This window comes from Trematomus bernacchii, unplaced genomic scaffold (genome assembly GCF_902827165.1).
Source record: "Trematomus bernacchii unplaced genomic scaffold, fTreBer1.1, whole genome shotgun sequence".
Classification (NCBI taxonomy): Eukaryota; Metazoa; Chordata; class Actinopteri; order Perciformes; family Nototheniidae; genus Trematomus; species Trematomus bernacchii.
Genome location: NW_022987648.1, coordinates 14,594,605 through 14,617,311, shown reverse-complemented (window position 1 = coordinate 14,617,311; position 22,707 = coordinate 14,594,605). Strand labels below are relative to the sequence as shown.

General features: G+C 40.8%; 2 protein-coding genes across 2 annotated transcripts; one reads left to right on the top strand and one right to left on the bottom strand.

The window, feature by feature from the left end:
* Positions 1 to 738: 738 nt before the first annotated feature.
* On the top strand, positions 739 to 21,847 carry LOC117485664 (GRIP and coiled-coil domain-containing protein 2). Its single transcript, XM_034134290.1, has 24 exons — positions 739 to 923; positions 1,606 to 1,668; positions 1,809 to 1,893; positions 1,970 to 2,049; positions 2,163 to 2,267; positions 2,455 to 2,959; positions 3,413 to 5,307; positions 5,891 to 5,954; positions 6,089 to 6,189; positions 6,443 to 6,541; positions 7,488 to 7,607; positions 8,971 to 9,135; positions 9,655 to 9,759; positions 10,469 to 10,631; positions 11,641 to 11,741; positions 11,947 to 12,024; positions 12,138 to 12,275; positions 13,333 to 13,445; positions 14,300 to 14,476; positions 15,198 to 15,406; positions 17,213 to 17,437; positions 17,722 to 17,861; positions 19,758 to 19,959; positions 20,086 to 21,847. The coding sequence occupies exons 1-24, from the start codon at positions 918 to 920 to the stop codon at positions 20,157 to 20,159; spliced, it is 5,013 nt and encodes a 1,670-aa protein (XP_033990181.1). The 5' UTR covers positions 739 to 917; the 3' UTR covers positions 20,160 to 21,847.
* On the bottom strand, positions 17,876 to 19,714 carry tmem223 (transmembrane protein 223). Its single transcript, XM_034134291.1, has one exon. It carries the CDS (start codon positions 19,349 to 19,351, stop codon positions 18,557 to 18,559), a length of 795 nt encoding a protein of 264 aa, XP_033990182.1. The 5' UTR covers positions 19,352 to 19,714; the 3' UTR covers positions 17,876 to 18,556.
* Positions 21,848 to 22,707: the final 860 nt, after the last annotated feature.

The following is a 22,707-nucleotide window of genomic DNA, read 5'->3' as shown; positions in this document are numbered from 1 at the left end:
TGAGGGTTTTGACTCTGCACACCGTTTACATGCATAAAAACCTTCATAACACACAAGGGGACGGGTAATAACCGGAAAAGCATGACATGGGAGCTTTAAGATTAAGAGAATAATGTTTTGGTAACACAAGGTGTTCAAAGGGTGTCAGTTAATCTTATTACTAATATTTTTAATTTCAGCATTAATTTAAACAGACGAATAATGTTCAGTTAATTCAGCTGGCTGTACCCAATAAGTACAAAAGTCTGTCAAAGAAAAAAAAGACAAACATTTTTGGGATTCTGGATTCAAATTAATCATTTTATTTGATGATCTTGAATTGAACAGCAACAAAACAAAAACAATAGGAGGGAAACAAATGGGTGTATATGTTTTTAATTTAAAAAGCATGTTATTTAGGCATTATAACTTTAATCCTGATGACTATCTGGTTGGTTCGCTTTGCTTTTTTTGCAAAGTATGTTAAATGTCATACTTGATTTGGTGAAAATCAGGGTTAAGACGTACTTTCTTGTCCAGATCAAAATGTTCCCAAACTAAAGAATTACATCCTGATTCTGTATACATCTCAGACCCATACAACATCAACATCAATCCGGGAAATTCCAACATGAATGCATCCATAAAATAATGGAGAATTGTTGCCATTGTTGCTGTGACAGGATTTAACCACGAGCCAGGATCCTGTTTGACGCGTGACGTACATAATGCTGACGTCACGTGGTTGACGTTTGCGGAAGCAAGTCGTTGCTTTAGCGGCTGGTACCTCAAAATCAAAACAGAGGGGATGTTTTCGTATTAAACCTCGAGAAATCGCAAAATATATTACAGATTTTGCTTTTACTCTGTCCGGTCGACATACCGGTTATCTCTGTTTGCCTGACAGACGACTGAGAAGTATCTAAACATCGACTGAGATGGAGGTAAGTGTTCAGTGTCGAGGAGTTAGCTTTAGCCAGTCTGAAACAACTTAGTAATACCTGTATAGCATCTTAAAATAAGCTTAAAATAGAATGCTCTGCTGTATATAGAGTTGTGCTTTGGACATTGGAACAGGGCTGTAAAGCAATAACATGTTAAGTGACCCGTTTGTCCTGTTTACTAGCGAGCTTCACTTCAAACCTTCTTATTTAAATGTACTCAATATCGACTAAAACGTTACTTGTAAGGACATTAACATACTATACAGTATTACATATATTATATTCTGAAACAACCGGTATATTAAACCTGATGCCTCACCGTTTTTCATAACTTGCCTCCACCATCAAGTACATTGTGTCACTGTTGACACAGGGACATATGAACCATCTTTAAGCCTACATTTAAATACTTTTACTTAGTCTATGTACATGCTGCTGAATAAAATATGAGCTCCCAATGAAACGTATAAGCTGGTAAAACATGCTCTGTCAATTTTACATTTTGCAGACCAACATAGCGACATTATATTTTTGATTTTCAAAGGAAATAATGTAGGCTACTGACTGGGAGACTGGTCTTTTGTCAAGCATGGGGGGGAAAAAGGAATAGCAGAGTTTTTAAATGTTATTGTTACAATCTGCACATATTTAGGTTTGCCTTTTTTTCCTTTCACTGAAACAGGAGCCTAGTGGTACCGGAGGAGAGTCTCCAGCTCCATCACCAGCAGGTGCATCCAAGTCGAAGGTACTGCACATTTAAATTCAGACTATTGATAAAAGGGATGTTAAAATATCTAATATTTGTCGAGATTTGTGTACAGTTAATTAATTGTTTCATATGTATTGGTATAGATTATTCCTTCTTTCTAAATATTTTATTTGCAGCTGGACACACTGCCCAAAGATGACCTTATCAAGTTTGCAAAGAAGCAGGTGGCTCTCATGCAGAAGATGAAGGGCAGATGTGGAGGTAGCTATACATGCTCAAAAAGCTTGTTTCTGTGGACCAACAGTGTACATCTTTGTGATAACATTTCCCCTTTCAGCTTTGGAAAAAGAAGTGGAATCCCTCAAACAGCAATCCAAAAACAAGAATGGCAGTTCAGATGACTCCACTCTGATACAGGTTTGTTTGTAGGGCAGAAATCTATCATGTGTCTGCTTTAAAATAATGATTTGTTAACATGTCCAGTTCATTTTCATACTTGCTCATGCAAATCCTGTGTGTATGGGTAACAGGAGTTGACTGAGAGGATGGATGCCTTACTGCTGGAGAAGGCTGAAACTCAGCAAAGTCTTTCAATTTCTCGTAAAGATCTAGAGAAGACTAAGCTGCAAGCCAAGGTGACTACAGCACAAATACTTAATGATATGAATTCAATGTTTAATGAGCCAGTTTTACTGAATTCTATGCTGTTTCTCTGAAAACTGGGACATTTCAGCATATTTGCATACATTTTAAAGTCCAATCATGTATGCTTATAAGGAAAATATATTGTCATAAAACCCCTATATAACTTATTTTGTGCAGGATGATGTAGCAGTGCTGCAAGGAGAGCTTGACCGTGTGATAGAAGATCACCAAAGAAAGATCACAAACCTGGAAAGCACAATTGAAGAGTCCAACAACAAACACCAAGAAGAGATGTCTTATTTCCAGAAATTGCTTAAAGAGCGAGAAGAAAGTGACAGGGAGAGGGAGAGTGAAAGAGAGAGGGAGCGCCAGGCTGAAAATGCCAGCGCAAAAGAGAGCACTGAAGAGGTCAGCCGTTGCTTAGAAGCACAACTGGAAACACTTCGATCTGAACTGGAAGCAATCCAAGAGCAAAGATCCAAGGAGATCGCTGAGCTGCAGGAGAACCACCAAAAGGAGTTCACGAAGGCCCAGCAGGAGGTGGAGAACCTGAAGGAGGAGCTTACTCAGAAGGGTCTGCAGCACGAGGAGGAGATGAGGGCGCTGGAGGAGGACTGTGAGATCGAGAGGGACCGTCTCCTGCTGCTCCACGAGGAGCTGACCGAGCAGCTCGCTCTCAAAGGTACAACAGAACTCTATTTGACAAAAGAGGTCGGAGTAGGAGCGAGACCTATTGCAGTGAAGTTTACTCACTGTTTCCTAGAGAGATGATGATACTGTGTATGCACACTTTGAATTTATTTTTTAAACCTAAGGGTAACCCAGTTTTGCAGCATAGAGACTTTTTATGTGCAAGCAGAATTGGGGCTGCTACGATCGGGTTATTTTATTATGGAATCTTCTATACTTCTAATACTTTAATATATTTTTGTGTAGTTTTCACCACATTTCACATTTTAAGTATTTTAATTGTATGTGCTCCAGTCTAATGAACAAATTAATAAATGAACAATGAGTGCTTATATTATAATTGTTATTGTCAAATATTTTATCGGTGTGTGTCTATCTCTGTAAATCATTGTTTCATTGGACATTAAAATGGCTTTTCCAGCTAACATGAGCCATATTTTTCCAGACAGCTTCCTGCAGGATGTGCAGGAGGAGGACGAAGAAGCACCCCGCAGTTTAGGGATCGCTAAAATGCTGGAGCTGTCGACCTGCAGTCAGGGTGAGTCCACCCAGAGTGAGGGAGAGGAGACAGAAACCGGGAGAGTGAGAGCACCCATGGAAGACCTGCAAGCCCAGAACACCATGTTACAGGACGAGCTCACCCTGCTCAGTAATGTGAAGGGTGAGCTCGAGGCAGAGCTGGAGAAAACCAAGGAGGAGTTCCAGACGGAGAAAGAAGAGATGGAGTTTAAAATCAATGAATTGCAGATGAACAAGGAAATTCTTCCCAGTGATTTATCCATAACCCTGAACCCTGACCAGCAGGATGCAGAGTTACAGCAACACAGTGAAGCACTCCAAGATGGAAGTGAAGAGTCAGCAATAGCTCCTGAAGACCAACATCTCTTGAATCCAGAGGAGCTGAGGGCCAAATGTGAAGCTTTGACCACCGAGAGAGACTCTGCCGCGACTGAGTGTCAACACATGAGAGAAGTACTGCAAGGTGTGGAGAGAGAACTGGGCGAGAAGACACAGGATTTTGTTCTTCAGTACCAAGCCATGAAAGAGCAGGGGGCCAATACATTACAGGAACTCCAAGACAAGATGGAGCAACTCAGCCAGGAGAGGGATGAACTAAATGTGAAGATGAATCAGATCACAGAGGAGAAAGACACTCTGATGAATAACCTACAAGACCTGCAGCTGAAGCTTGAAGACTCCTCAGGTGAAGACCAGAAACTCCAGTCGTCTGTGGAGGAACAAACTGCTTTAGTTTCTGAGCTGAAGCAATCTGTGGAGGAACTGAGCAGGCAGAACGAGGAGATCCTCTCCCAGCTGCACATGAAGGAAAACATGACCCAAGACCTGAAAGAGATGGTGAACACACTGACTGAAGAGCGGGACAGAATAGCATCCCAGCTTCAGCACAGAGAAGAGGAAATGGAGAAGCTGAACAACAAGAGAGAGACAGAAATCCAGAGGCTGCTGGAGGAAAAGGAGAAGGAGGCGCTTGTGTGCAGAGGGGACAAAGAGCAGGAGTTGAAACTTCTTGAAAAAGAGAAGGAGGATGAAGTGCAACATCTAAAAGAGGAGAGGGAAAGGATGCAGGAGAGCCTGGAAGAGGAGATGGAGAGAAGGCAGGAGACAGCTTCTGCTTTGGAGCTGACAATCAGAGACCGCTCCACAGAGAAGGCTGACCTCCAACAGCAATTGGAAGAGGCCTCTACTGGCCTTTCCAAAGCCCAGGAAACAGGGGAGCTTTTGGCCTCCAAGCTGGCAGACCTGGAGGCTCAGCTGGAGCAAGAAACATCTGAAAAGAATCTCCTAGAAGCTAAGTTAAATACACTGACGGAAGACACAGAACAGGCCCGCGCCACCATCACAGCTCTGGAGGAAACTCACTCTGAAGCGCTCAGAAACTCCACCGAGGAAGTTGAGGGGCTCCGATCACGTGTGGGTGAGCTGGAAAAGGAGAGGGAACTGTTGAGGAGCAGCGTGCAGGAGTGTGAAGGGGCCGTAGGATCAGAGGAGGTGGAGAAGGAGCTCCATGCTCGTATCGCAGACCTGGAACAGGAGAGGAACATGTTGAGAAACAACCTGGAGGAGGTGGTGAAGGACACTGAAGGTCTGCAGAAAGACCTGGAGGACATGAAATCAGTCAATGAGAAGATTCATGAGGAGAACCAGAGACTGCAGACTCGCATCTCTCTGGTGGATCAGGAGAAAGAGGAGGAGAAGGAGGAAGGGGAAATGGAGAGTGAGATGGAGAGTTTGGAAAAGCAGAGAACAGAGCTCAAAGACCAGCTGACGGAGAAGGACTCCCTCATAGCTCAGCTGAGAGGCGAGATCGCAGCGCTGCAGGTGAGGGGAGATCCTGATGCTTTTGGTTGATATTAGTGCACAGGAAATGTAGATGTTGTTGTCCTGATCATGTCGAGCTAAATGTTCTGAATCATTTGTTGTGTTTGATCATACAGATAAAGCTTAAATAAGGTCAGACGTGGTCATTAAGACACATTCATCGAGGCATACCTTTTCTGATAGCCCTATTTGAAAAATGCTCAAATCAAAAAATGTCCCAAATGGAATATAGTTAATTTAGTTAAAAAAACAAGTTAAAAACAAGTTAACAACAACTAACAAGTCATTAAACATTTGTTAAATAACTAGCATTTGCAGCTTTTGCCATCATTTTTACATCGTATATACCTATAAGTAGATGAACTAAAAGATACATTAAATGTTTTTTTCAACTTTAGAAATATTGCAGTTCTTATTTCCTGTTACTCTGACCCAGGTATCTAACTCTGGAGAAACAAACAGATGCACATTTGTAGGGGGGAATGTTTGCCTTATGAACATTTTGATAAAAAACAACGATTACTGACTTTGAATTGGAATGTTTTTCTTATGTTTTGTGCTTTTCACTCCCTTTCTCTCTCAGGATTCTGCCGTCCTGTTGGCTTCCTCTGAGGAAAATGCAGCCAGTGAGACCACAAAGAAAATAGGTAAGGCGACATTGTTATTATTTATACTATATATTTAACTACTAAATATATGGTCCTTAGTTTGCTTTCCCTTTGGAGCAAGTTTGAAATGATAGATGATCATAACTCAGATCTTATAACTACTGCTCCCTCAGCTCTCCTGGTGAAAGAGCACAAGGAGAAGGACGAAAAGATGAACAAAATCAAAGCAGTTGCCATTAAAGCAAAGAAGGAGCTGGAAATCAGTAAGAAAGAGGTAAAGAGAAGCATGCATTTTCTATACTGTTAATGTTGGATTGCTATCCTTTATTACACATGTACATGACATTTGAACATTAGAATGATAATAAATAGGAGTTTACAGTGTTTCCTGATTCAGAGTTTGTAGTGTAAGGAAGCAATATACCAAGGTCAGGAAACTAGCTAAACATTGATATAGATCGTAGACACAGTTGTTTTTGTTCCCTCTGTGCTCTGATTAGTGATTGTACACATTTCCCCCCCCCCAGGTTGCCTCTCTCAAGGAGAAAGTAGAGTCACTGAAAGCAGAGAAGGCGAAAGTGAGCAGCTCTATGAAGGATATCATCCATGGTGCTGAAGGCTACAAGGTATGCGCAACAGAAGAACTACCGGAATATCCTGCTTCAGTAATTTGATCAGTGTCTAAATATGTCCTAATCTTTGACAACAAAAGGCATTATTTAGCCTGGAGCCACTTTCCTTTGCCTCACTGACGGATGAAAATGAAGTTTCGGTGTCCGGCGGTATCAAATGCCACCATGTTTAGACTACTGAAGGGAGCAGCACAATATTAACTTCTCCTAAATCCTGTTTATGTACGCTAAACATTTAATTATTAAAAGGCTGCTGGAAGAATTTTGTCGGCCTACCCAGGACATTAGCATCGCCCTGGTTCCTTCAACATAAAGCCATTTCTTTCCATTGGAGTTTTGATTATAGCGTAATAAAGTCTGTGGCAAAAGCGTTTATGTTTATGATATGATATGATGACTAATGACACATTACATCTTTACAAATAAACACCACTTTAAAGATTGTTTATGTGTAAATGCAATCGCTAACGTTCGGATATCAAGGAACTGCATGATAATGTTCAGTAGTCTAATTTATCATGCGTTTTAATGTCGTAGGACAAATAATGGCAATCTATCAAGGTTATTAGCCTTTTTTTAGGTATCTCACCAAAAACGTATTGACTTTGGGATAAGACAACCTGAAGTGCAAAACATTCAAACTAATCTTTGTTTTAGGACTAATTCCTGCTGCACTCTTCTTCATGCCTTTCTAAAATGCTGCTTATTAGCAAGTGGAAGTCTGCTCACTATGAAACAGACCTCTGCGCATGATGTCACTCCCCAAGGTCCCCATAAGCTCTCCCAGAATGCACTGTGCTTTACGACTGTGTCTCCATTAGAGGAGAAACCAGTCTGTTGTGTCTAATACAGCTGATGTTTGAGATGCATAGTGTTTACCTTCAGTGAACTGTTCAACCGGCTTCCAGTAATAAATGAATTTGTGTGTGTTTGCGTGTAGAACCTGCAGATAGACTACGACAGGCAGACAGAGCAACTGGATAAAGAGAGGGAGAAGGTGGAGGAGGCGGAGAGACAGATTGCTGAGCTGACCAAACGATTCAGCAGTGCTGTCACACAGGTACCACAAACACACACTCAATCACACACTCCCACACATTACCCCCAACAAACACAAAGACTGCCCTCACCCTCCAGTAAATCCCAGCAGCGCCGCTTTCTCCGGCAATACATCTCCAATACTTCTCGCATAACTCAGCCACCGTCTGATTTACAGCGAGTCATTTTAGCCAGCGACACTTTACGCTGCGATGCTTGACAGCGCAGCTCCTGCAAATAGCCCATCAGATATGACTGGGTGAGCTGGGGAGAGATTTTGTTTATATATACTCCTCTCCCCAAGCTCATAACTGCCTCTTTCCAATGAGGGAACAACAAGCAGGTAAATGGAGCGGCGTATAGCTTCCATCTGCTGCGTGTGAGAGCTACACCATTTCTGAGACTTTTCATATTCTTGTGGGTCTCTGGGGGGGGGGCAGGAAGACTGAAAGCTAGTCGGGGATCTAAGAGTACGTCTGAACATCTCTGTTTACCAATCATATTTCAGTGTTTTGCTGACAGATGATGAGAGGTAGCTGCTGCTGCTTGTTCAGTGTACCTTGCAGAGGAAGCCCTCAGGGTCCGCCGCTGTCAGATTTGCATGAATGACTCTGAAATGTGTCCATGCAGTTTTGGCACATTTACCTATGTTTTGCATTTGCAGGTGAAAACCTTGGATCTGAAATAAGTATCTTTGCAGTGGGATTTTTAAAGATTCTAGAATAAAAGCTAAACCTAGCTTAATTTACCACATTAAGATCCTACTGATTATGTGCAATATTCAAAGAAAAAGTACACACAGAATTCAAGTTATTTTTATTGAACATGCTAATGGCACCCTTTACCTAAACCAGAGGAAAGGCAGATATGTATTCACTTTAGGATATAAGAGTCAAAGCTGTGTCTGTATATGTCACCCCTTGTTTCTTTTTACCATTGATAATGAAGTCACATTTTATCTATTGGTAAAGGCAAGTGGACATATAATGCACATTTTCAGGTTCATGTTTACATGCCTTCCTGTTCAAAAAGGTATTTATTTTTCTCATACTGCCTGTGCTGCAGCACCTCTTTTCACCCTCTGTCTGAAACCTGAGCGTAGTCAACCGCTTAGAGATGTCCCGCCCCTTAACCTGGCCTGTTACATACAATGTGTTGGAGCGCTAGCCAATAGAAGCACAAGTATTACATAGTGATGTCATAATGTTACGGAAGTAAACAAAGGAGTCCAATGGAGGCGTTTCAGGCAGGGGGGGGGAGTTTCTTGGCAGACCGTTTACATGCACACAAACCTATATAACACTACAGGAAAGGGAAAACTCCAAAAAGCATAATTAGTTGCCATCTTGAAGGGTTAGTAGTCTAAATTGTGAATGCTTTTACAGATTGAAACGCTGAGCTGTGAGAAGGTGGACCTGCTGGCCAGTCTGGAGACCACGAGGAGCACAGTGAGGCAGCTGGAAGCACAAAACCAGGAGCTGCAGAGACAGTCAGCCGCTCTGGAGAGAGACCTGCTGGCAGAGAGATCGATGAAAGAACAGAAGATCAAGGTAGAAATATGAGAGAAGGATACTCTGTACTCATATGTACTTATCAGAGGTCATGCCAGCCTCTGCTCCCAATTTTGTCTGTAAACGGATCTTATAAAGCAACATTCAGTGAGGGAAACCTTAGACAAAGCTATGACTGTTTTTTTTACTCCACCTGTTCCAATTTTATGAACATTTTGTGAGAAATCACAAAAAAGTATTAATGCTTTGCTGCTTGGGCAAAGTTGGTGAATTGATAAAAGCAAATATGAATTGGACAAATCAATTAACAGTTTCAGCAAATAAATGACGTATAAATGGCATCTGATTGATGTAAAAAGAATAGTTCTGCAATGGAATAATAGTTTTCTGACTGGTTGACATCTCTTATCTTGATGAACTAACCCCTGACAATCACATGGATTGAAACCAGCGTCCATTCACAATTTTCTTATCGGATTTTTCCTATGAAATGTACATTATATACATACTGAAAACCCCTCTGTGTCCTCATGTCTGTGTGTTTTCCTGCTTTTACAGGATTTGTCATCTGCCACAAAGGAGTTAGAAGAGCTGACAGCTCAGCTCCGCAAGCAGCAGCAACAGTCTCAGCAGACTGCCCAGGAGCTGGAGCAGCTACGCAAGGTACACGCACGCACATACACAAATACACACACGCACACGTTTCAGACTGTAGTGTCTCTGAGGGCCTGTCCACTCAGGCGGCTGGACTGGTGATGGCCGGCCTGCAGCTACAGTAGCACCTCTCAGAGAGAAAGAGCAGTTTTAGCCCACAGCACAGGAACTGATGTTTCTTTTCCATTAGTGGAGACCCTCTAAGTACAGCAGAGTACATTCAAGCTGCCAGGAGCTCTGACTTCATGTCCAAAAAACACAGACTTCTTGAGGTCGATACAGATAATAGTCTTTGAGAGTATAGAAAAAACGAATAATGATATATTTGATTTTATTGATTTTAGAGTAGTGATGAAGAAATGTGTAATGTCTTCAAGTTCCGCCTTATTATTAAACTGTAAACTTCCCTGTACAAAGTACTACACAAATATATTCATCTTTAAAATATGAAAGATAAGGGTGTGAGGGAATTGTCATTATTATTCAATGATTCTACATTTTTGTGAGACCTACTTCAGTCCACTAAAGAATAAAAATGAAATGTTTAAGAATATAATTTTTACATATAACAACGGCTTAAAAATGATATTCTCTTTCAATTACATTTTGGACAAAGATAGTCAGTTGTTGAAAGTCAACCTCAACTCTAAACCACATTTTCCTTTCCTGTAAAGGTTTGCAACATGTTCACTGTACTGATTGTTGGCTCTGCCTGTAGGAGGCGCAGCAGAGCTCTCTACTGGACATGGAGATGGCCGACTACGAGCGACTGGTGAAAGAACTCAACGCCAAACTCTTAGATGGAGAGGAGTGTGCCGTGGAGTTAAAGGCCCAGATAAACACACTGAACCAGAAGGAGGACACACTCAAACAGGAAATCCGTACGTATGAGGCTGCAGCCCCTTCACACCCCTTTAAATATAGGCAGGTTGGATATATAATTATGTAGAAAATGCATGAGAATAAGAACAGCGTGATTCCACCAAATTAGTATTTGAAGATTGTTCAGACCTGTACAACCTCAAAGGATTCAAAGGCTTTATTTGTCATATTCACATAGCTACAGTGTAGTTGTTGGCGATGAAAAACTTGAATCTCAGACTTATCCAACAATTCAACATATCATGTATCAAAAGAAAAATACATAAAATAGTTCAACAGACAAAATGGTGCAAGTAAGTGTCAGGAATAAGAACAATATATTAATATAAGATAACAAAATAAACAGAATGAAAAATGAAATACTTGTAGGATAAATACTGTACTATAATAAATAATTTGGAAACCTGTTTGTTATTTGACAATTATACAATAAATATGTATTGTACTGTAACAAATGAGACAAACCACATCAGAGCCATTGTATCAGGTATGGCTGAAACTGACTTGCTCAAATAGGATGTTTAATAAACAATGCATGTTGTATAAATGCAAGCCATAAAACCGCAACATCCCGGGTTTACATCTGACACAACCCCACCCCACCCCCCTGTCTCTCTCATCATTTTCTATACTACCCTCTTTCAAATCAGGGGGAAACACTTCAGGGAAATGATTTGTAATAAAAGACTGAAAATGTACTCTAGGTTATTTATTTTTGACAAAGTGATATATGCTACAGGTCTGATAAGTAAGTGAACAGTTTTAGTTCTCCATTAACTGAGGGTTAACATTTATTCTTCCTGCAAAGCCCTAATGATTTACTGTCTACCATATTACTGCAGGGCCGTCTGTATTCTGCCTGTCTTTTCTGTCACACTCCGTTTCCTGTTGTTTGACACTGTCAAGCTGTGAAATAAAACAAATACTGAAAAAACTGTGTTTATTTCAGTTAAACCATTTTTATGTGTCTGTGTGTGTTCACATGTGCCTGTGTAATTGTGTCTCCAGAGACTTTGAGGTCCCAGCTGGACCAGGGGGAGGAGAAGACCTCCAAGATGAAACAGCTGCTGGTGAAGACCAAGAAGGAGTTGGCCGATGCCAAAATGCAGGTCTGTTTTTGTGTGTGTGTGTGTCCCGCTGTGTTAGTGTGTGCAACACTGCTGCCTGATGAATGTAAATGGTGTTATGCAACCATGTGTGGGCATTATTGAGGGGTAGGCCTTGAAGATATAGGGTGTAGTTAATAATTTGTGCATGTTGCCGAGTTTGGTAATACGAGTGTATGAATTTAAATTTGTTTATGTGTGTGTTCAGGAAAGCTCCCTCATGATGCTGCAGGCCTCTCTGAAGGGAGATCTGGAGGCTAACCAACAGCAGCTAGAAAGCTCCAAGGTAACACAAGCACCAATCAGCACAACTTCTGTCAGCTATCCCTTTTGATCAAATATATAGTTCTACAAATTAATAAGTCACATACTAAAGTGTGTGTGTGTTTGTGCGTTGAGATTGAGGCATGTGAGCTGATGGCCGAGCGCCATCAACTGCAGGAGCAGCTGAGGTCTGCGCTGGAACAGCAGCAGAGAAGCAGCAGCTCCCTGCAGCAACGCATCAACAGCCTGCAGCAGGAGAGGGACATTGCTAAGGTACACACACACACACACACACACACACACACACACACACACACACACACACACACACACGTCCATCCTTAATGTATGCAAAGTTCCTGGAGAGCGATGTAATATAGAGCTATGACTCATTACTATTTTCTTTAATAATCTCTCAGTTATTTCTGATTAAACGTTTTAGTCGTATGCTCAAAGTGACACCTTTGTTATTGCTTATGTGCTATGACCATCAGTTAAAGAACGCCTGTATAAGAAGCTGGTAGCTGTAATGTTTTTGTACTTTTGCTTAGTGCATGAATAAAACAGTCAATTATGAAACTTTGTTTGTTGTCGATTATCAAAGGACTGATCCATTCATTAGTTACTTGTTTTAGCAACAAGCGTGATGTGACTGGACCTTTTTGACTAAAAAGCAAGAAGTTTAAGATAATTCTTTAAAACACCCTAACATGAACTCTCTGTTAAAGTGCAAATGTTTAACCAACCAAAAACCAGCGAGCAAACTGATCATATTGTTTGTCTGTGTCACATATTTCCATGGATTTTGTATCGGTACGTAACAGTCTTCCATCTTTTTAGAGACCGACATTTTTATATCATATGCATCTGCTCAAGCATGAGGTAGATACAATATTTTCATATTAAAATGTAGAATTGAATTAACATTTCTGAAATAGTTTCCTAATGGTGTTATCCCAGAGAGAGACATTCTGCAGTACAGTGAGTGCACCATTGCACTGAAATAAAGTAGTTATGTAAAGGGTTATGATTCATTATATGACGCACTTTTTGAACATAATTGGTGAACTAATTAAAATAGCTACAGGTCTTTAAACAGTTGGCCAAAGTCAAGTTACAGTTGTTTTTCTAAACCAGTGAAAATTATATCCTAAAAATAAAAGGTAAAATTAAGTAAAATAAAGACCATCAAAATGATGTAATCCTCCAGTATTTCTCTTCAATTGTCAAACAGAAGGGCAACTACAAACTGGTTCATCTGTCACAGCATTTCAAATGTACGCTGTGTTATTCACTTTAAATGTCTTCTTCATCTTGGGGCTGATTCCAGGCTGAGCTGATGTCAACGACAAATGAGTTTGAGGGTTACAAGGTGCGAGTCCACAATGTGCTCAAACAGCAGAAGAGTAAAACCACGGCCCAGAGTGAAGGAGACTCCGAGAGGTAAGGACAACACCTGTGTGACCAATTTCCATGACAAAGGAAGATGCAGGGAGGCAATCAGAAAGATGGGTGGTGATTTGCATGCTGTCAATCAAAACAAATCCATAGAAAGACGCACACAGGAAATGACCTGAATGCTAATGCGTTAATAGCTACACCATCAAAAATATTAAAACTATACAAAGAATATCTACATGTTTTTAACCCGTGATGAGTATTGTATTATGTAACACAGGCAGAGGCTTTTTGTTAAATCGCATGAGAAATAATGTAAACGTTACTAAGGCAGTGTGGAGGGGATTTATTTATCAAATGTGGATAAAGAATCAAACCATTGAGCTGTCTTTGAGGTATTTTATTTCTTGCAAGAAAGTTCAGTCAGTCATACATGGCACAAGCAAACTGTTTGCAGAGTGAAAGATGAAGAATAGAGTTTGGGTTGCATATTTAAACACAGAGAGAGGAGTAAGGGAGGGGTAAAGCTGGGTGATAATGAAAGGAGCATTCTGGAAGTTTAGGGAGTTAGGGAGGCCATATCAGGATGTTCTCAGTTCAAAAGAAGTTGAAGATAATTCCATTGGTGCACATGGAGTGTAACTAACAACATTGCAACAAATCTTCTTAATAAGTACTTTCCCCAATTTAGCAAAGAAGTGAAAGCCAGTAAATAAAGATAAAGATTAGCAAATAAGAATCACACAATTATATTATTAAAGTAACTAAGTGAGTATAATCTTTTTCTGTTACAGGCAGCTACTCAAATGACCTTATTAGACCAATGTAGCAGAATGTGTCCGTTAACACACACAAAGAGTGATATGAATATACTGAATATGTGGTTATGTGTCTGGCAGGACGCAGTTGTCCTCTGAGGTGGAACAGCTGAGGTCCAGGCTGGCAGAGACTCAGCAGAGCCTTCAGAGCAGCACGGCAGAGCTGCAGCAGCTCCAGAGTGAGCACGACACTCTGCTGGAGAGACACAACAGGATCTTCCAGGAGACCGTCAGCAAGGAAGCCGAGCTCCGCGAGAGGTGAGCTGGATTGGTCAAATTTGATTCGTCTCTAGTTGTTAATTTACCCTTGCTTGTCTTGATTTTGCCAAAGTACCATCTTGATTGATTGTAACTTCTCTCACACTCCCTATAAGCATTCTGACAGCAAAGAGTTTGGGTTTTTTCAAAATCTTTTTATTTCTTTTTTTGCAGACATGGCACTTTCAGCGTATTAAACAAAGTACAGAACAATTTGTCAGTTAAAGGAAAGAAAAAATACCCATCCCCGATCCCCTAGCCCTACCCCTACCCCTACCCCATTAGGTCATGGTCACAGTAAATAGGAAACAATGAAACAAAAATATAATAATAAAAGTAAAAATAAAAATAATCAAATTAATAACTCGCATCACAAAGTCACAAATAGCAGGAATACAGCAAATTCACATTGAGTAAAATAAAAAATAATGAAGACACAGGACAGGAGAACAATAAAGGATACACAGAGTATTGGTCGCAAGAGTTTTTTTTGTCATGACATTCCTACTGATTCTTATGAAAGCCCTTAGAGGCAAGGAGGCAAAATCAATTTCTATATCTGATCTAAATTGTTTTTCTATGATAATAACCTAAATCAGTTTATGTTTAGGTTATCACATACAAGTCATAAACACAGGAGGCAAAACAATTTTAGACCAGACTGAATGAAAAGTCTCTAAATCATACTTTTAATCACCTCTTTCTCTGTCTCCCCCTCCAGGCTGCTGCTGTTGCAGGCGGAGAACATGGCTCTGAGGACAGACCTGACCCAGGCTCAGGCTGACCTGTCCTCACAGGTGGAGGCCCAGAGGCAGACCTACAGGGAGCAGCTGAGGAAGCTGCAGGACGACCACCGAGCCACCGTGGAGACCCTGCAGGGCCAGCTGACCCGCGTCGAGGAGCAGCTCTACAACCTGCAGAGCCAGAACAGTAAGTATGACGGCAAGTTCAAAACATGATCAGTTTAAAATAATCAGGCAATAACTACCTGATTCTATTTAAAAAGTGGCAGTGGATACGACAACAATCCAAAAAGTGTCTTCTGCTAACATGAATTGAATCGTATAAAGATTGTCTAGGTTTTCTGTCTTGTTTTCTCTGCTACTCTATAAGAGAAATTATAAAAGAGAGAATACAGGAAGGGGCATGTTGGTGTGTTTATCAGTTGAGGAGCCCTGGAAGCTCATTCATCACCTCCCACACAGCTGCCCCCTGGAGTCAAACAGCAAAAACACACGGTGATGACTCGGAAAGGAAAGCGTGTGTGTGTGTGTGTTTCTTCTTCTGTCACTCAGCCTGGCCAGGTGTTGGCGAGGCTCCTCAGCTCCGTCCCCGCCTCTCAGTGTGGCACACGGCTCACTGTGGCATCTGGAGAGACTCATCATTAGCGGCTCACACATGCAGGCCAGGATTAACTCGATATACGAGGCCAATCTTAGCATTTACTGAAAGTCATATTTCAGGCTTTTTACAGCTGTATTTGGATTTAATGGTAGTTAAAAAGCAGAAGGGTGTTCCAACATCAGTGTGTGTCCCTGGCCGTAGTGGACAGGTGGGTCGTAAAACTGCCGGCCCCTGGACAATTTTTACTGGCCTCATATTTTATTTTATGAATCAACTGTGACAAAACTGTGAAATTGATCGATGTTCAATATAATGTCTTGTCCCATTTGCTTTCTAATCTAAACAGTACATAAACACACAAATTAATTACAGAAACAGGCTTTTTTACAATTTAGAATTGGGTAAAAGCAGCTGCTTTTTTTTTTTAAAGAGTGGTCCAGGAATTTTATTCCAGTAGGAATTGGTGCCCCCAACCCCCATTCCATATCTTTCTTTAACCAGATGCAACTTCATTCTCTTGAATCTGTCCTCCAGAGTGTTGTGTCAAGGGTCAGGGAAAGTACAGTAAAACAAAAAGCAACATTATGCAGACGCAGCATTATAGACTCAAGATATTTGTGTTACTGTTTCTGCTCTTGGCACTGTGAGCTCTCAAGTTTACTGTTCCATCTCAGCTTTGTACTGGCCTCGAGCCCGGGAAACCATCAACCTGATTGTACGTTTCTCTGAATCCAGACAACACATCAAAATCTGGTCTAAACTCAGATGCATTTAATCTGATAAATGCATGTAGCGAAACACCAGTGTCTTGCTCTTCTCACTCAGCCGCACGTGCAGAGAGGTGGGAAGGTGAGGAGATTGGTTTAGTGTCTGTCTGCTCTTTTGGTTCAGTGTCAGGTGCATTAATCATAATCTTCTCTTTTGTCCGCCCACTCTTTCAAAGCACTTCACCCTTCCCTCTCGCCTTCTCTTCACACTTGTTGTCATTGTTCATGCCAGCTTAACTGGTTAACAGCAGAGTGTGTCTGGTGCCCCCTCATGTCACAAAGAAGTAGGACACTGATTAACAATTTTGAGTAACTGCAAATGAATAGGGATTCTGCTCAGTGTGGGGATGGACCGATCATATTGCTTTAAACATCCCAAAAATATATACACTAGCCTTTACTCTAAATATGTCTTGGTATATTTAAAGCCCTTATTTATTTACAGTTAATACTGCCACTACCTTGAACACTTGTATAATGTATATAGTATCAATTGTGTATATTATGTTAGGAGTGGGTTGTACATTTCTGTTGTTCAAGCACATTTTCGCTGTTTAGTATGCTTCTATTCATTTGAAAAACAATTAATAACAAAACTTGTTCTTCTACCAACGCTTAAACTCAGATTCAGTGGTTGTGCAGTCCAGCCGTAAGTCCCTGATGTCGGACTCCCGCAGAAACACAGATCCCAACCAGGCGGGGCTGGGACTGATGACCCTCAGCGACCTGCAGTCTATGGCCAGGGAGGAGGGCGAGGGAATGGAGACCACAGAGACCGAGAACTCTTCTCCTGCCCGTACGCCCCTGCCCTCTCTGGAGCAGCTTCTCACCTCCCCCAACCCCAAACAAGGTGTGTTTGAAACAGGAAGTGCTCCTTTTAACACTCATCAGATGATAAAAGCAAAGTTGTTTATTACAGTTTGAACTACGTTTACTATAATTGAGTATTCATATTCCCTGCTACTTTATAATTCTTCTCCAGTAAAATCCAGAAGCAAATATTGTACTTTTTACGGCTACAAGTATTTTATAACTTGAGTTACTTTGGAGATTCAGAAACAATAACACACAATATAAGCAATGCTTTTTCAAACAGTGAGCTTTAACAAGTGGGTTTTTTGGTCTTCCCTTTAGAGCCATTCTTGTGGACCGTGGAGCCGACCAAAGAAGAGCTCAGTCAGAAGCTGAGCACGGCCACGCGGAGTATGGAGCATATGAACGGCCTCCTGCATGAAACGGAGGCCACCAATGCTGTTCTCATGGAGCAGATCACCGTATGTATACGCACACAAGTTCACACATTAAGAAAACACAAGAAACGATTGTCAGTTTGATTTCAAGCTAATTCAAATTGTTTTAGTTATATAATTAGATTTCAAATAAGTAGTTGTTTATTCTTAGTAGGGCTGTCACTATCAGATTTTCTCTTCTCCTGGCCAAAATAATTCACAATAATGATATAGCTGGGATATCTATTTGGATTTAAAAAATAATAATAATAAATAATAAGGCTTGTCAAATTCAGCTTTCTTGTTTTTGGCAAATAAATGACACTCAAAATAGGAGTGTAAGGAGGAGGAGAACGAGTCTGTAACCATAGCGTGGGTAGGGAAGGGGAGAAAAAGAAACAGAAGACAAACAAATGGTTTGAGACGCTGGGTTATTTGCATTATTATCATTTGTATTATTATTTTGATATCAATTTCATTTTTATGAATATCTCGGTCATCGTCAATACCAGTATATCGCAACACCGCTCATCGTAAATGATTCCAAATAGAAAAAAACGTTCAATTATATCTCAAATTTAACATCCTTCTTTAAATGATCCTCAATATCCAAATAACACATTTTATCTCATAGATATGATTTAATTGACAAAAGACAATCAAACAGAAACTGACATTTGTTTGGCAGCTATGTTAAATCACATCCGTGGCGTTAGGTGTCCAACAAAGTTTTGCTTTGCTTAAATTGACCGGTAGGCCCCAACAGTGACATCAAACAGCCTAGCATTGGTTATGGTCCCCTCATTGTCCAGAAGGAAGTAGAACTTGTGTCCTTTGACCCTGAGCGGGATGGATGAGGGGGACTCCTGCCTGTGAGCATAGCAGGCTACCTGGGACAGTGGGACTGTTATTGTTTGGCCTTGGCCTGGTCCCAGAGGGGACTGTGTGCAGACTGTCACCATCTTCCCCCCTTGGTGCAACACCACTTTGCTGACGGAGCGCCTGCAGAACAGCGCCCCGAGCCCGACAATCCATGCTCCTATTGCCACGCAGCCCACCGTGAAGCCGTACCTCCAGGTTTTGGAGCCCAGGTTCATCTCGAAGCTCCACATCCCGGCCAGTCCCGTGGTGCTGGGCTGCTTGACTTTCCCCTTACCCCCTGTGTCTCTGAGCCCGGTGAAAGCGAAGTAGCCCATGTACGTCCAGAAAAGTAACTGGGCGCCGCAGAAGGTCGAGAGGAGCCGGAAGAAGCGGGTCCTGTCGTGCTGGAACAGGGTGACATCTTTTGAGGGCTGGGCGGAGGAAGAGAGGCGGACAACCGGCTGTGTGTGAGCGGAGGCACCGCGGAGGCTTGTGGGGACGATAATCCTCCACAGACCTGCTGCACATGTAACCCGGTTAACCATGGTGGCCTTGCTCGATGTAGTCTGTGTGGACATCGACGCATTTTGAAAGACTTTTTGCTGAATATTAACGAGACGAAACTGTTTGGAGTAACACTGCAGTGCCCCGCTAAGCAGCCGCTCTAATCCCATTTTTCACGACGTTAAACAAATGTATTCCTCCAACACCTGTTAAAACTAAAGTATCTTATAATATCAACTTAGTAATCGTTGTTGTAACGTTTAACGCTTCTCTCCCAACACTCTTGACAGCCGCAGCTCAGAGGGCGCCGCCATATTTGTTATGCGTGACGTCATTTTTTTTAAACCAACTTTATTGAGACAAATACACAACCGGTTTACAACAGTTGAAGTGTACAATTTGAGTCTACAACGTTCTTATTATACATCCATGGTCTACAAGCAGCAGATGGAAGACATTTTTTATCAATAAATATCTAATAAAAAAACATAAATATCTTATTTGAGCATACAGTGGTTGCCTATTGAAAGAAAATAGTATTATTAATTAACAATGCTGATGTGTTCTACCTATTAGTTGTTGAAGAGTGAAGTGCGTCGTCTTGAGCGAAACCACGAGAGAGAGAAGAGTGTGGCCAACCTGGAGTATCTGAAAAACGTCCTGCTGCAGTTCATCTTCCTGCAGTCTGGCAGCGAGAGGCAGGCGTTGCTCCCTGTCATCCACACTATGCTACAGCTCAGTCCAGAGGAGAAAAGCAAACTGGCTGCCATTGCACAAGGTATGTACCAAGAGACCAGGTGAACACCAACTGAAATTCCAAATAATATATCTCTTAATCATGATTTTACTATCAATTATTTCTCCCTAAAATCTGACCGGTCGCTCTTTGCTGTCCTTTGTGCAGGTGAGGAAGAGGGGTCTGGGTCTCGAGGCTCAGGATGGAGCTCCTATCTACACAGCTGGTCTGGGATCAGATAGAATTGATGATCAACCAACTCAAAAAAGTAAACAATAGGAGCATATTAAGATTGTTATTGCGCCTTTTTCTGTGAAAATGTGTGTTAAGATGTGATTCTGTTTATTCAAGTCACAAAGTGGTTGGTTAGGGCATTTTACAAAATATGAGTGTACGATAGAAGGGACCAAGAAATGTATCAGAAAAAGGATGAGGAACTGAGTGTAAAAGATTCAACAAAACCTTTTTACATAAATATTGATTTTAATTTGCGGTTTGGTAGTTACTTTAATCTCTTAATCTCTTGCAAATCAAGTGAACTGTGAACTATTTCCGTCTTCCTTACTCTAACTATTGAAAAATATATGTATACGATATTTACTGGACTTAAAGGTTCCTTGAAGTAGAGCTCATAGTGCATTGAGACATCATTAGCACTTTGAAAAACATTGTATACCCCTAGACAATGTGCACATATTATGGGAGAATAATTAATTGAAGGGAAAACTGAGTGGGGTATGGCATGATACAACTTGAACATCACTTTTAGACTTATATTGGGCATGCTCTGTGTAGCAGTGCACTTAATGGGCTATGCTTGCTCTTTTGGTTCATATCAAACACGCTTCACATTTCTTTTAAAGAAAGTTTAAGAGCATTTTACTACCTGAAAAAGCAGCCATGTTTTTCATTTTTGAAATATGTAAATTCACATGAAACTCGCTCTTTTTTTATTAATTGTGGCCTGGATGGTAGAAAAAAGACATCAAGAAAGCTTACATTCTTTAAAAAACAACAAGCAGTAAGTGTTTTTGTTGAATGTATGGGTTAAAACATGCTAAACCATAAATGTTTATCATAATTTCACGTAAAGTACGAAGGTGTGCATGTGTCTACAGTTTGACCGCATATTTATTCTTTTTTTTTTCACTGTTTTTGCATTTGTTAACTAATGCCTCATTCTGAGATTTGGAGCGGTTCTTATTTTCATTCCTTGAGTTTTGATTCATCATATCCTGTAGTGATGTTTGGGATTTTTGTTCTGGTTACTGTGTAATTTGTCGTTACTGCTTGTTGTGGCTGATGTTATTATTTAATGCCAAATTATGATTTCAATGGTTTCTATGTCTATTTTGGGAATACTTTTGGTTTTGTCGGATGTTGCGCTGTTGTTTAATCACTGAACAGGAAAGATTTGTTGCAACTTCATCTGCTCGACTGTCTTGTTGAAGGACGGGACATTAGGCACGTCCTCCCTGCTAAAGTGCCCTTGAGAAAGACTACCTATCAGACCCATGGGTGCTGCTCTTTACAGTGTCTGACCATGACCTCTGACCTCCCTGTGAAGGTGGGAGAAGAGACAACTCTGCATAGAAAGCACATCCACCCCCTCTTACTTTACATTCATTCCATTTTGCTCATGCACAAACAAAATTAAGTTAATTTCCCGGTTTCTTTTTTCATTCCAGTGGCAGCTTTGTTTGTGATTGCATCAGCATAAGTGAATGTATTTGTATCAAAGGCTTTTATATTTATGATGGTTAATGTCAACAGAAGCTATGAGAGATTACCGTAACCATAACATTGAATCTGTAAGCAGTAACAGTATGTTAACTACTTCACTGTACAACTTATTTCAGAGACAGCTCTTGTTTATCTTTCCTGTTATTTCTGACTGTAAACTAAAATAAAGTTAATGGAGAAGAAAATATTTCCGATTACTTTTATTTTAAAGCATTTTGCAACTTTGAATCTAGCTGCCAGATTTGTATTTGTTTGTTGGTTTGTTTTTCAAAAATCACAGTCACACCTTTATTTCAGAATTATACTGTTGCCAAGCACCTTAAGCATTCATTTTACAGATATTTAACTAGTGAATCAGGATGAAAACATCAACATAAAAGAACACCAAACTGCTTATATTGTTGACATCCTGATTTCAGATTTGGAAAACCTTGATTTTATGGCTGGACAGGGAGATTTTCCCCTTCTCTTCGCCTAGGAAGTCTTCTTCCTTATTGAAGGAGGCAAGGGGGAGTAGGGGCTTTCCTTTTAAGGAAATAAATGTGGTTTCTAGTGTCATGACGCAGTGAGGGGAGGAATCAACAATTACAAGCTACTGTACGCCACTGGGAGTAAAGGTAAACATGATATTATCTGCTCCTAGCCTACAGTGGAGCAGCACTAATAACCTCAAAGGTTTAATCCTATTTATTATAATGTTTCATTTATATCCTCTTACTTTGCAGATACTTGCAGAGTAGTGGTCTAATAGCCTATAAATGCTCTTTTCACTACACCCACTCGCCATGTTGAAGTTTTATAGTTTCCGGTGGTCAGAAAATGAAAAGTCAGACTTTCCATACATTCTGACCTGATGCATCATTTGTAAATAAAGAACACTACGTGGTAGGCTAAGGCAGCAGCCTGCACCGATAACATATATGTATACGTTTCATACGTTCAACTTGTTACGAATACACCCAGCGCTGATTTTGCAGGGCGGGTGTTGTCGTTTTCTGGCTGAAAACTGAATTAGTATTTCTCCAGCTGTGGAAGCTCGCTCGCAGA